General features: G+C 52.6%; 1 protein-coding gene across 1 annotated transcript in view; it reads left to right on the forward strand.

Moving 5' to 3' along the window:
- Positions 1-14482, forward strand: part of LOC147118355 (uncharacterized) — a 33307-nt gene that overhangs the window by 16727 nt on the left and 2098 nt on the right. Inside the window, exons 8-9 of the mRNA XM_085983892.1 lie at positions 13122-13371; positions 13702-13888. Of these exons, the coding sequence (XP_085840018.1) occupies positions 13122-13371; positions 13702-13888 (437 nt within the window). The remainder of the gene's footprint in view (positions 1-13121; positions 13372-13701; positions 13889-14482) is intronic.

Consider the following 14482-nt stretch of genomic DNA (forward strand, 5'->3'; position numbering starts at 1 on the left):
CTGGCATTATCTCCCAATGTATCGCACTGACCTCTGGCATTAACACCCAGTGTCTCTCACTGACCCCTGGCATTAACTCCCAGTGTCTCTCACTGACCCTTGGCATTAGCTCCCAGTGTCTCTCACTGACCCATGGCATTAACTCCCAGTGTCTCTCACTGACCCCTGGCATTAACTCCCAGTGTCTCTCACTGACCCCTGGCATTAACGCCCAGTGTCTCTCACTGACCCCTCGAATTAACTCCCAGTATCACCACTGACACCTGGCATTAGCTCCCAGTGCCTCTCACTGACCCCTCGCAGTCACTCCCAGTGTCACACACTGACCTATGGCATTAACTCCCAGTTTCACTCACTGACCCCTGGCATTAACTCCCAGTGCCACTCACTGAGCCCTGGCATTAGCATCCAGTTTCTCTCACTGACCCCTGGTATAACTGCCAGTGTCTCCTACTGACTCCTGGCATTAACTCCCAGTGTTGCTCACTGAACTCTGGCATTAACTCCCAGTGTCACTCACTGACCCCTGGCATTAACACACAGTGCCTCTCACTGACACCTAGCATTAACTCCCAGTTTCACACATTGACCACTGGCATTAACTCCCAGTGTCACTCAATGACACCTGGCATTAACTCCCAGTATCTCTCACTGACCCCTGGCATTAACTCCCAGTGTCACTCACTGACCCCTGGCATTAACTCCCAGTGTCACTCACTGACACCTGGAATTAACTCCCAGTGTCACTCACAGACCACTGGCATTAACTCCCAGTGTCTCTCGCTGATACCTGGCATTAACTCCCAGTGTTACTCACTGACCCCTGGCATTAACTCCCAGTGTTACTCGCTGAGCCCTGGCATTAACTCCCAGTATCACTCACTGACCCCTGGCATCAACTCCCAGTGTCACTCACTGACCCCTAGCATTTAGTCCCAGTGTCACTCAATGACCCCTGGCATTAACTCCCAGTGTCACTCACTGACCACTGGCATTAACTCCCAGTGTCACTCACTGACCCCTGGCATTAACTCCCAGTGTCACTCACTGACCCCAGGCAGTAACTCCCAGTGTCTCTCACTGACGCCTGGCATTAACACCCTGTGTCACTCACTGACCCCTGGCATTTACTCCCAGTTTCTCTCGCTGACCCGTGGCATTATCTCCCAATGTATCGCACTGACCTCTGGCATTAACACCCAGTGTCTCTCACTGACCCCTGGCATTAACTCCCAGTGTCTCTCACTGACCCCTGGCATTAGCTCCCAGTGTCTCTCACTGACCCATGGCATTAACTCCCAGTGTCTCTCACTGACCCCTGGCATTAACTCCCAGTGTCTCTCACTGACCCCTGGCATTAACGTCCAGTGTCTCTCACTGACCCCTCGAATTAACTCCCAGTATCACCACTGACACCTGGCATTAGCTCCCAGTGCCTCTCACTGACCCCTCGCAGTCACTCCCAGTGTCACACACTGACCTATGGCATTAACTCCCAGTTTCACTCACTGACCCCTGGCATTAACTCCCAGTGCCACTCACTGAGCCCTGGCATTAGCATCCAGTTTCTCTCACTGACCCCTGGTATAACTGCCAGTGTCTCCTAATGACTCCTGGCATTAACTCCCAGTGTTGCTCACTGAACTCTGGCATTAACTCCCAGTGTCACTCACTGACCCCTGGCATTAACACACAGTGCCTCTCACTGACACCTAGCATTAACTCCCAGTTTCACACATTGACCACTGGCATTAACTCCCAGTGTCACTCAATGACACCTGGCATTAACTCCCAGTATCTCTCACTGACCCCTGGCATTAACTCCCAGTGTCACTCACTCACCCCTGGCATTAACTCCCAGTGTCACTCACTGACCCCTGGCATTAGCTCCCAGTGTTACTCACTGACCCCTGGCATTTAAACACAGTGCCTCTCACTGACACCTGGCGTTAACTCCCAGTGTCACTCACTGACCCTTGGCATTAACTCCCAGTGTCTCTCACTGACACCTGGCATTAACTCCCAGATTCACTCACTGAACCCTGGCATTAACTCCCAGTGTCACTCACTGACCCCTGGCATTAATTCCCAGTGTCTCTCACTGACCCCTGGCATTAACTCCCAGTGTCACTCATAGACCCTTGGCATTAACTCCCAATGTCTCTCACTGACCGCTGGCATTAACTCCCAGTGTCTCTCACTGACCCCTGGCATTAATTCCCAGTGTCACTCACTGACTCCTGTCATAAACTCCCAGTGTCACTCACTGACCCTTGGCATTAACTTCCAGTGTCACTCATTGACCCCTGGCATTAACTCCCAGTGTCACTCACTGACACCTGGCATTAATTCCCAGTGTCACTCAATGACCCCTGGCATTAACTCCCAGTGTCACTCAATGACCCCTGGCATTAACTCCCAGTGTCACTCACTGACCCCTGGCATTAACTCCCAGTGTCACTCACTGACCCCTGGCATTAACTCCCAGTTTCACTCACTGACCCCTGGCAATAACTCCCAGTTTCACTCACTGACTACTGGCATTAACTCCCAGTGTCACTCTGACCCCTGGCATTAACTCCCAGTGTCACTCACTGACCCCTGGCACTAACTCCCAGTGTCACTCACTGACCCCTGGCATTAACTCCCAGTGCTTCTCACTGACCCCTGGCATTAACTTCCAGTGTCATTCACTGACCCCTGGCATTAACTCCCAGTGTCTCTGACTGACCCCTGGCATTAACTTATAGTGTCACTCATTGACCCCTGGCATTAACTCCCAGTGTCACTCACTGACCCATGGCATTAACTCCCAGTGTCTCTCACTGACCCCTGGCATTAACTCCCAGTGTCACTCACTGAACCCTGGCATTAACTCCCAGTGTTAATCACTGACCCGTGGCATTAACTCCCAGTGTCATTCACAGACCACTGGCATAAACTCCCAGTGTCACTGACTGACTCCTGGCATTAACTCCCAGTGTCACTCACTGACCCCTGGCATTAACACCCATTGCCTCTCACTGACCCCTCGCAGTCACTCCCAGTTTCACTCACTGACCCCTGGCATTAACTCCCACTGTCACTCACTGACCCCTGGCATTAACTCCCACTGTCTCTCACTGGTCCCTGCCATTAACCTCCAGTGTCTCTCACTTACCCCTGGCATTGACTCCCAGTGTCACTCACTGACACCTAGCATTAACTCCCAGTGTCACTCACTGACCCCTGGCATTAAATCCCAGTGTCACTCATTGACCACTGGCATTAACTCCCAGTGTCACTCACTGACCCCTGGCATTAACTCCCAGTGTCTCTCACTGACACCTGGCATTAAATCCCAGAGTAACTCACTGACCCCTGGCATTAGCTCCCAGTGTCACTCAGTGACCACTGGCATAAACTCCAAGTGTCAGTCACTGACCACTGGCATTAACTCCCAGTTTCTCTCACTGACCCCTGGCATTAACTCCCAGTGTCAGTCACTGACCCCTGGCATTAACTCCCAGTGTCACTCACTGACCCCTGGCATTAACTCCCAGTGTCACTCACTGACGCCTGGCATTAACTCCAAGTGTCTCTCACTGACTCCTGGCATTAACACTGTTTTTCTCAGTGAGCCCTGGCTTTAACGCCCAGTGTCACTCGCTGACCGCTGGCATTAACTCCCTGTGTCACTCAATGATCCCTGGCATTAACTCCCAGTGTCTCTCACTGACCCATGGCATTAACTCTCTGTGTCTCTCACTGACCCCTGGCATTTACTCCCAGTGTCACTCACTAAACCCTGGCATTAACTCCAAGTGTCTCTCACTGACCCCTGGCATTCACTCCCAGTGTCACTCACCGACCCATGGCATTAACTCCCAGTGTCTCTCAGTGACCCCTGGCATTCTCTCCCAGTATCTGTCACTGACCCCTGGCATTAACACACAGTGCCTCTCACTGACCACTGGCATTAATTGCCAGTGTCTCTCACTGACACCTGGCATCAACTTCCAGTTTTGCTCACTGAACTCTGGCATGAACTCCCAGTGTCACTCACTGACCCCTGGCATTAACACACAGTGCCTCTCACTGACACCTGGCCTTAACTCCCAGTGTCAATCACTGGCCCCTGCCACTAACTCCCAGTGTCTCTCACTGACCCCTGGCATTAACGCCCAGTGTCTCTCACTGACCCCTGGCATTAACTTCCAGTGCCACTCACTGACCCCTGGCATTAACTCCCAGTGTCTCTCACTGACCCCTGGCATTAACTCCCAGTGTCACTCACTGACCCCTGGCATTAACTCCCAGTGTCACTCACTGACCCCTGGCATTAACTCCCAGTGTCTCTCACTGACCCCTGGCATTAACTCCCAGTGTCACTCACTGAACCCTGGCATTAACTCCCAGTATTAATCACTGACCCCTGGCATTAACTCCCAGTGTCATTCACAGACCAGTGGCATTAACTCCCAGTGTCACTGACTGACCCCTGGCATTAACTCCCAGTGTCACTCACTGACCCCTGGCATTAACTCCCAGTGTCACTCACAGACCACTGGCATGAAATCCCAGTGCTTCTCACTGACCCCTGGCATTAACTTCCAGTGTCACTCACTGACCCCTGGCATTAACTCCCAGTGTCTCTCACTGACCCCTGGCATTAACGCCCAGTGTCTCTCACTGACCCCTGGCATTAACTTCCAGTGCCACTCACTGACCCCTGGCATTAACTCCCAGTGTCTCTCACTGACCCCTGGCATTAACTCCCAGTGTCACTCACTGACCCCTGGCATTAACTCCCAGTGTCACTCACTGACCCCTGGCATTAACTCCCAGTGTCTCTCACTGACCCCTGGCATTAACTCCCAGTGTCACTCACTGAACCCTGGCATTAACTCCCAGTATTAATCACTGACCCCTGGCATTAACTCCCAGTGTCATTCACAGACCAGTGGCATTAACTCCCAGTGTCACTGACTGACCCCTGGCATTAACTCCCAGTGTCACTCACTGATCCCTGGCATTAACACCCAGTGCCTCTCACTGACCCCTCGCAGTCACTCCCAGTGTCACTCACTGACCCCTGGCATTAACTCCCAGTGTCACTCTCTGAAGCCTGGCATTGACTACCAGTGTCATTCACTGACACCTGGCATTAACTCCCAGTATCTCTCACTGACCACTGGCTTTAATTCCAAGTGTCACTCACTGAGCCCTGGCATTAACTCCCACTGTCTCTCACTGATCCCTGCCATTAACCTCCAGTGTCTCTCACTTACCCCTGGCATTGACTCCCAGTGTCACTCACTGACACCGAGCATTAACTCCCAGTGTCACTCACTGACCCCTGGCATTAAATCCCAGTTTCACACACTGACCCCTGGCATTAGCAGCCAGTGTCTCTCACTGACCCCTGGCATTAACTGCCGGTGTCTCTCACTGACAACTGGCATTAGCTCCCAGTGTTGCTCACTGAACTCTGGCATTAACTCCCATTGTCACTCACTGACCCCTGGAATTAACACACAGTGCCTCTCACTGACACCTGGCATTAACTCCCAGTTTCACTCACTGACCGCTGGCATTAACTCCCAGTGTCACTCACTGACCCCTGGCATTAACACCCAGTGTCACTCACTGACCCCTGGCATTAACACCCAGTGTCACTCACTGACCCCTGGCATTAATTCCCAGTGTCTCTCACTGTCCTCTGGCATTAACTCCCAGTTTCACTCACTGACCCCTGGCATTAACTTCCAGTGTCACTCACTGACCCCTGGCATTAATTCCCAGTGTCACTCAATGACACCTGGCATTAACTCCCAGTGTCACTCAATGACACCTGGCATTAATTCCCAGTGTCACTCAATGACACCTGGCATTAACTCCCAGTGTCACTCAATGACACCTGGCATTAACTCCCAGTGTCACTGACTGACCCCTGGCATTAATTCCCAGTGTCACTCAATGACACCTGGCATTAACTCCCAGTGTCACTCAATGACACCTGGCATTAACTCCCAGTGTCACTGACTGACCCCTGGCATTAACTCCCAGTTTCACTCACTGACCCCTGGCATTAACTCCCAGTGTCTCTCACTGACCCCTGGCATTAGCTCCCAGTGTCTCTCACTGACCACTGGCATTAACTCGCAGTGTCTCTCACTGACCCCTGGCATTAACTCCCAGTGTCTCTCACTGACCCCTGGCATTAACTCCCAGTGTCACTCACAGACCCCTGGCATTAACTCCCAATGTCACTCACTGACCCCTGGCATTGACTCCCAGTGTCACTCACTGACCCCTGACATTAACTCCCAGTGTCTCTCACTGACCCCTGGCATTAACTCCCAGTGTCTCTCACTGACCCCTGACATAAACTCCCAGTGTCACTCACTGACCCCAGGCATTAACTCCCAGTGTCACTCACTGACCCCTGGAATTAACTGCCAGTGTCACTCACTGACCCCTGGCATTAACTCCCAGTGTCACTCACTGACCCCTGGCATTAACTCCCAGTGTCACTCACTGAACCCTGGCTTTAACTCCCAGTGTCTCTCACAGACCACTGGCATTAACTCCCAGTGTCACTAACTGACCCCTGGCATTATTTCCCAGTGTCACTCAATGACCCCAGGCATTAACTCCCAGTGTCTCTCACAGACCCCTGGCATTAACTCCCAGTGTCACTCACTGACCACTGGCATTACCTCCCAGTTTCTCTCACTGACCCCTGGCATTAACTCCCAGTGTCACTCACTGACCCCTGGCATTAACTCCCAGTGTCTCTCACTGACCACTGGCATTAACTCCCAGTGTCTCTCACAGACCCCTGGCATTAACTCCCAGTGTCTCTCACTGACACCTGGCATTAACTCCCAGTGTCTCTCACTGACCCCTGGCATTAACTTCCAGTGTCACTCACTGACCCCTGGCATTAACTCCCAGTGACACTCACTGACCCATGAGATTAACTCCCAGTGTCACTCTCAGACCACTGGCATTAACTCCCAGTGTCACTCACTGACCCCTGGCATTAACTCCCAGTGTCAATCACTGACCCCTGGCTTTAACTCCCAGTGTCACTCACTGACCCCTGGCATTAACTCCCAGTGTCTCTCACTGACCCCTGGCATCAACTCCCAGTGTCACTCACTGACCCCTGCCATTAACTCCCAGTATCTCTCACTGACCCCTGGCATTAACTCCGAGTGTCACTCACTGACCCCTGGCATTAACTCCCAGTGTCTCTCACTGACCCCGGCATTAACTCCCAGTGTCTCTCAGAGACCACTGGCATTAACTCCCAGTGTCTCACACAGACCCCTGGCATTAACTCCCAGTGTCTCTCACAGACCCCTGGCATTAACTCCCAGTGTCTCTCACTGACCCCTGGCATTAACTCCCAGTGTCTCTCACTGACCGCTGCCATTAACTCCCAGTGTCACTCACTGACACCTGGCATTAACTCCCAGTGTCGCTCACTGACCCCTGGCTTTAACTCCCAGTGTCATTCACTGACACCTGGCATTAACTCCCAGTGTCTCTCACTGACCCCTGGCATTAACTCCCAGTGTCACTCACTGACCCCTGGCATTAACTCCCAATGTCTCTCACAGACCCCTGGCATTAACTCCCAGTGTCACTAACTGACCACTGGCATTACCTCCCAGTGTCACTCAATGACCCCAGGCATTAACTCCCAGTGTCTCTCACAGACCCCTGGCATTAACTCCCAGTGTCACTCACTGACCCCTGGCATTACCTCCCAGTTTCTCTCACTGACCCCTGGCATTAACTCTCAGTGTCACTCGCTGACCCCTGGCATTAACTCCCAGTGTCTCTCACTGACCCCTGGCATTAACTCCCAGTGTCTCTCACAGACCCCTGGCATTAACTCCCAGTGTCTCTCACTGACACCTGGCATTAACTCCCAGTGTCTCTCACTGACCCCTGGCATTAACTCCCAGTGTCACTCACTGACCCCTGGCATTAACTCCCAGTGACACTCACTGACCCCTGGCATTAACTCCCAGTGTCACTCACTGACCCCTGACATTAACTCCCAGTGTCACTCACTGACCCCTGGGATTAACACCCAGTGTCTCTCACTGACCCCTGGCATTAACTCCCAGTGTCTCTCACTGACCCCTGGCATTAACTCCCAGTGTCACTCACTGACCCCTGGCATTAACTCCCAGTGACACTCACAGACCCCTGGCATTAACACCCACTGTCACTCACTGACCCCTGGCATTAACTCCCAGTGTCACTCACTGACCCCTGACATTAACTCCCAGTGTCTCTCACTGACCCCTGGCATTAACTCCCAGTGTCTCTCACTGACCCCTGGCATTAACTCCCAGTGTCACTCACAGACACCTGGCATTAACTCACAGTGTCACTCACTGACCCCTGGCATTAACTCCCAGTGTCTCTCACTGACCCCTGGCATTAACTCCCAGTGTCTCTCACTGACCCCTGGCATCAACTCCCAGTGTCACTCACTGACCCCTGGCATTAACTCCCAGTGTCACTCACTGACCCCTGGCATTAACTCCGAGTGTCACTCACTGACCCCTGGCATTAACTCCCGGTGTCACTCACTGACCCCAGGCATTAACTCCCAGTGTCTCTCACTGACCCCTGGTTTTAACTCCCAGTGTCACTCACTGACACCTGGCATTAACTCACAGTGTCACTCACTGACCCCTGGCATTAACTCCCAGTGTCTCTCACTGACCCCTGGCATTCACTCCCAGTGTCTCTCACTGACCCCTGGCATCAACTCCCAGTGTCACTCACTGACCCCTGGCATAAACTCCCAGTGTCACTCACTGACCCCTGGCATTAACTCCGAGTGTCACTCACTGACCCCTGGCATTAACTCCCAGTGTCTCTCACTGATACCTGGCATTTACTCCCAGTGTCTCTCACTGACCCCGGCATTAACTCCCAGTGTCTCTCACAGACCAGTGGCATTAACTCCCAGTGTCTCTCACAGACCCCTGGCATTAACTCCCAGAGTCTCTCACTGACCCCTCGCATTAACTCCCAGTGTCACTCACTGACACCTGGCATTAACTCTCAGTGTCACTCACTGACCCCTGGCATTAACTCCCAGTGTCTCTCACTGACCCCGGCATTAACTCCCAGTGTCTCTCACAGACCACTGCCATTAACTCCCAGTGTCTCTCACTGATACCTGGCATTAACTCCCAGTGTCACTCACTGACCCCTGGCATTAACTCCCAGTGTCTCTCACAGACACCTGGCATTAACTCTCAGTGTCACTCACTGACACCTGGCATTAACTCCCAGTGTCTCTCACTGACCCCGGCATTAACACCCAGTGTCTCTCACTGACCCCTGGCATTAACTCCCAGTGTCTCTCACTGATACCTGGCATTAACTCCCAGTGTCTCTCACAGACCCCTGGCATTAACTCCCAGTGTCTCTCACAGACCCCTGGCATTAACTCCCAGTGCCTCTCACTGACCCCTGGCATTAACTCCCAGTGTCTCTCACTGACCGCTGGCATTATCTCCCAGTGTCACTCACTGACACGTGGCATTAACTCCCAGTGTCACTCACTGACCCCTGGCTTTAACTCTCAGTGTCACTCACTGACACCTGGCATTAACTCCCAGTGTCTCTCACTGACCCCTGGCATTAACTCCCAGTGTCACTCACTGACCCCTGGCATTAACTCCCAGTGTCTCTCACAGACCCCTGGCATTAACTCCCAGTGTCACTAACTGATCCCTGGCATTATTTCCCAGTGTCACTCAATGACCCCAGGCATTAACTCCCAGTGTCTCTCACAGACCCCTGGCATTAACTCCCAGTGTCACTCACTGACCACTGGCATTAACTCCCAGTGTCTCTCACTGACACCTGGCATTAACTCCCAGTGTCACTCACTGACCCCTGACATTAACTCCCAGTGTCACTCACTGACCCTGGCATTAACTCCCGGTGTCACTCACTGACCCCTGGCATTAACTCCCAGTGTCTCTCAAAGACCCCTGGCATTAACTCCCAGTGTCTCTCACTGACCCCTGGCATTAACTCCCAGTGTCACTCACTGACCCCTGACATTAACTCCCAGTGACACTCACTGACCCCTGGCATTAACTCCCGGTGTCACTCACTGACCCCAGGCATTAACTCCCAGTGTCTCTCACTGACCCCTGGCATTAACTCCCAGTGTCTCTCACTGACCCCTGGCATTAACTCCCAGTGTCTCTCACTGACACCTGGCATTAACTCCCAGTGTCTCTCACTGACCCCTGGCATTAACTCCCAGTGTCACTCACTGACCCCTGGCATTAACTCCCAGTGTCACTCACTGACCCCTGGCATTAACTCCCAGTGTCACTCACTGACCCCTGGCATTAACACCCAGTGTCTCTCACTGACCCCTGGCATTAACTCCCAGTGTCACTCACTGATTCCTGGCATTAAGTCCCAGTGTCACTCACTGACCCTTGGCATTATCTCCCAGTGTCACTCACTGACCCCTGGCATTAACTCCCAATGTCTCTCACTGACACCTGGCATTATCTCCCAGTGTCACTCACTGACCCCTGGCATTAACTCCCAGTGTCTCTCACTGACGGCTGGCATTTACTCCCAGTGTCTCTCACTGACCCCTGGCATTAACTCCCAGTGTCACTCACTGACCCCAGGCATTAACTCCGAGTGTCACTCCCTGACCCCTGGCATTAACTCCCAGTGTCACTCACTGACCCCTGGCATTAACTCCCACTGTCACTCACTGACCACTGGCATTAACTCCCAGTGTCACTCACTGACCCATGGCATTAACTCCCAGTGTCACTCACTGACCCCTGGCATTAACTCCCAGTGTCACTCACTGACCCATGGTATTAACTCCCAGTATCACTCACTGACCCCTGGCATTAACTCCCAGTGTCTCTCACAGACCCCTGGCATTAACTCCCAGTGTCACTCACTGACCCCTTGGCATGAACTCCCAGTGTCTCTCACTGACCCCTGGCATTAAGTCCCCGTGTCTCTCACTGACCCCTGGCATTAACTCCCAGTGTCTCTCACTGAACACTGGCATTAACTCCCTGTGTCTCTCACTGACCCCTGAGATTAATTCCCAGTGTCACTCACTGACCCCTGGAATTAACTCCCAGTGTCACTCGCTGACCCCTGGCATTAACTCCCAGTGTCACTCACTGACCCCTGGCTTTAACTCCCAGTGTCACTCACTGACCCCTGGCATTAACTCCCAGTGTCACTCACTGACCCCTGGCATTAACTCCCAGTGTCACTCACTGACGCCTGGCATTAACTCCCAGTGTCAGTCACTGACCCCTGGCATTAACTCCCAGTGTCACTCATTGACCCCTGGCATTATCTCCCAGTGTCACTCACTGACCCCTGGCATTAACTCCAAGTGACACTCACTGACTCCTGGCATTTACTCCCAGTGTCACTCACTGACCCCTGGCATTAACTCCCAGTGTCTCTCACTGACCCCTGGCATTAACTCCCAGTGTCTCTCACTGATCACTGGCATTAACTCGCAGTGTCTCTCACTGACCCCTGGCATTAACTCCCAGTGTCTCTCACTGACCCCTGGCATTAACTCCCAGTGTCACTCACTGAACCCTGGCATTCACTCCCAGTGTCTCTCACGGACCCCTGGCATTAACTCCCTGTGTCTCTCACTGACCCCTGGCATTAACTCCCAGGGTCACTCACTGACCCCAGGCATTAACTCCCAGTGTCACTCACTGACCCCCGGCATTAACTCCCAGTGTCACTCACTGACCTCTGGCATTAACTCCCAGTGTCACTCACTGACAACTGGCATTAACTCCCAGTGTCACTCACTGACCCCTGGCATTAACTCCCAGTGTCACTCACTTACCCCTGGCATTAACTCCCAATGTCACTCATTGACCCCTGGCATTAACTCCCAGTGTCACTCACTGACCACTGGCATTAACTCCCAGTGTCTCTCACTAACCCCTGGCATTAACTCCCAGTATCACTCACTGGCCCTGGCATTAACTCCCAGTGTCTCTCACAGACCCCTGGTTTGAACTCCCAGTGTCTCTCACTGACCCCTGGCATTAACTCCCAGTGTCACTCACTGACCCCTGACATTAACTCCCAGTGTCACTCACTGACCCCTGGCATTAACTCCCGGTGTCACTCACTGACCCCTGGCATTAACTCCCAGTGTCTCTCAAAGACCCCTGGCATTAACTCCCAGTGTCTCTCACTGACCCCTGGCATTAACTCCCAGTGTCACTCACTGACCCCTGACATTAACTCCCAGTGACACTCACTGACCCCTGGCATTAACTCCCGGTGTCACTCACTGACCCCAGGCATTAACTCCCAGTGTCTCTCACTGACCCCTGGCATTAACTCCCAGTGTCACTCACTGACAACTGGCATTAACTCACAGTGTCACTCATTGACCCCTGGCATTAACTCCCAGTGTCTCTCACTGACACCTGGCATTAACTCCCAGTGTCTCTCACTGACCCCTGGCATCAACTCCCAGTGTCACTCACTGACCCCTGGCAAGGCATGGTGGCATAGTGGTTAGCACTGTTGCCTCACAGCGTCAGAGACCCGGGTTCGAATCCGGCCTCGGGCGACTGTCTGTGTGGAGTTTGCACATTCTCCCCGTGTTTGCGTGGGTTTTCTCCGGGTGCTCCGGTTTCCTCCCACAGTCCAAAGATGTGCGGGTTAGGTTGATTGACTATGATAAATTGACCCTTAGTGTTAGGGGGGTTACAGGGATAGAGTGGGATATGTGTTGGTGTAGGGGTTACGGTGATCGGGTGGGATATGTGTCGGTGCAGGCTCGATGGGCTGAAATGGCCTCTATCTGCACTGTGGGGATTCTGTGATTCTGTGATTCTGTGATTAACTCCCAGTGTCACTCACTGACCCCTGGCATTAACTCCCAGTGTCACTCACTGACCCCTGGCATTAACTCCCAGTGTCACTCACTGACCCCTGGCATTAACACCCACTGTCACTCACTGACCCCTGGCATTAACTCCCAGTGTCACTCACTGACCCCTGACATTAACTCCCAGTGTCTCTCACTGACCCCTGGCATTAACTCCCAGTGTCTCTCACTGACCCCTGGCATTAACTCCCAGTGTCACTCACTGATTCCTGGCATTAAGTCCCAGTGTCACTCACTGACCCTTGGCATTATCTCCCAGTGTCACTCACTGACCCCTGGCATTAACTCCCAATGTCTCTCACTGACACCTGGCATTAACTCCCAGTGTCACTCACTGACCCCTGGCATTAACTCCCAGTGTCACTCATTGACCCCTGGCATTATCTCCCAGTGTCACTCACTGACCCCTGGCATTAACTCCAAGTGACACTCACTGACTCCTGGCATTTACTCCCAGTGTCACTCACTGACCCCTGGCATTAACTCCCAGTGTCTCTCACTGACCCCTGGCATTAACTCCCAGTGTCTCTCACTGATCACTGGCATTAACTCGCAGTGTCTCTCACTGACCCCTGGCATTAACTCCCAGTGTCTCTCACTGACCCCTGGCATTAACTCCCAGTGTCACTCACTGAACCCTGGCATTCACTCCCAGTGTCTCTCACGGACCCCTGGCATTAACTCCCAGTGTCTCTCACTGACCCCTGGCATTAACTCCCAGGGTCACTCACTGACCCCAGGCATTAACTCCCAGTGTCACTCACTGACCCCCGGCATTAACTCCCAGTGTCACTCACTGACCTCTGGCATTAACTCCCAGTGTCACTCACTGACCACTGGCATTAACTCCCAGTGTCACTCACTGACCCCTGGCATTAACTCCCAGTGTCACTCACTTACCCCTGGCATTAACTCCCAGTGTCACTCATTGACCCCTGGCATTAGGGATTGAAGGTGGACAAATCCCCAGGGCCTGATAACATGCATCCTAGGGTACTGAAGGAGGTGGCCCTAGAGATAGCGGATGCACTAAGGATGATTTTTCAGAATTCATTAGACTCGGGAACAGTGCCGATGGATTGGAGGGTAGCTAACGTTACCCCACTATTCAAAAAGGGGGGTAGGGAAAAAGCAGGTAATTACAGACCTGTAAGCCTTACATCAGTTGTGGGCAAAATGCTGGAGTCCATCATTAAGGATGAAATAGCGGAGCACTTAGCAAATGGGGACAGGATAGGACAGAGTCAACATGGATTTACAAAGGGTAAATCGTGCTTGACTAATCTATTGGAATTTTTTGAGGGAGTAACTGGTAGAATAGATGGGGGAGAGCCAGTAGATGTGGTGTACCTGGACTTCCAAAAGGCCTTCGATAAGGTCCCACATAAAAGATTAGCATGGAAAATTGAGGCTCATGGGATAAAGGGGAAAGTTTTGGCGTGGATAGGGAACTGGCTGTCAGATAGAAAACAGAGAGTTGGAATAAACGGCTCATTTTCTGAATGGCAGGCAGTAACAAGT

The sequence above is a fragment of the Somniosus microcephalus genome, chromosome 4 (genome assembly GCF_052327205.1).
Source record: "Somniosus microcephalus isolate GS21.2 chromosome 4, FLI_Smic_1.0, whole genome shotgun sequence".
NCBI classification, from domain to species: domain Eukaryota; kingdom Metazoa; phylum Chordata; class Chondrichthyes; order Squaliformes; family Somniosidae; genus Somniosus; species Somniosus microcephalus.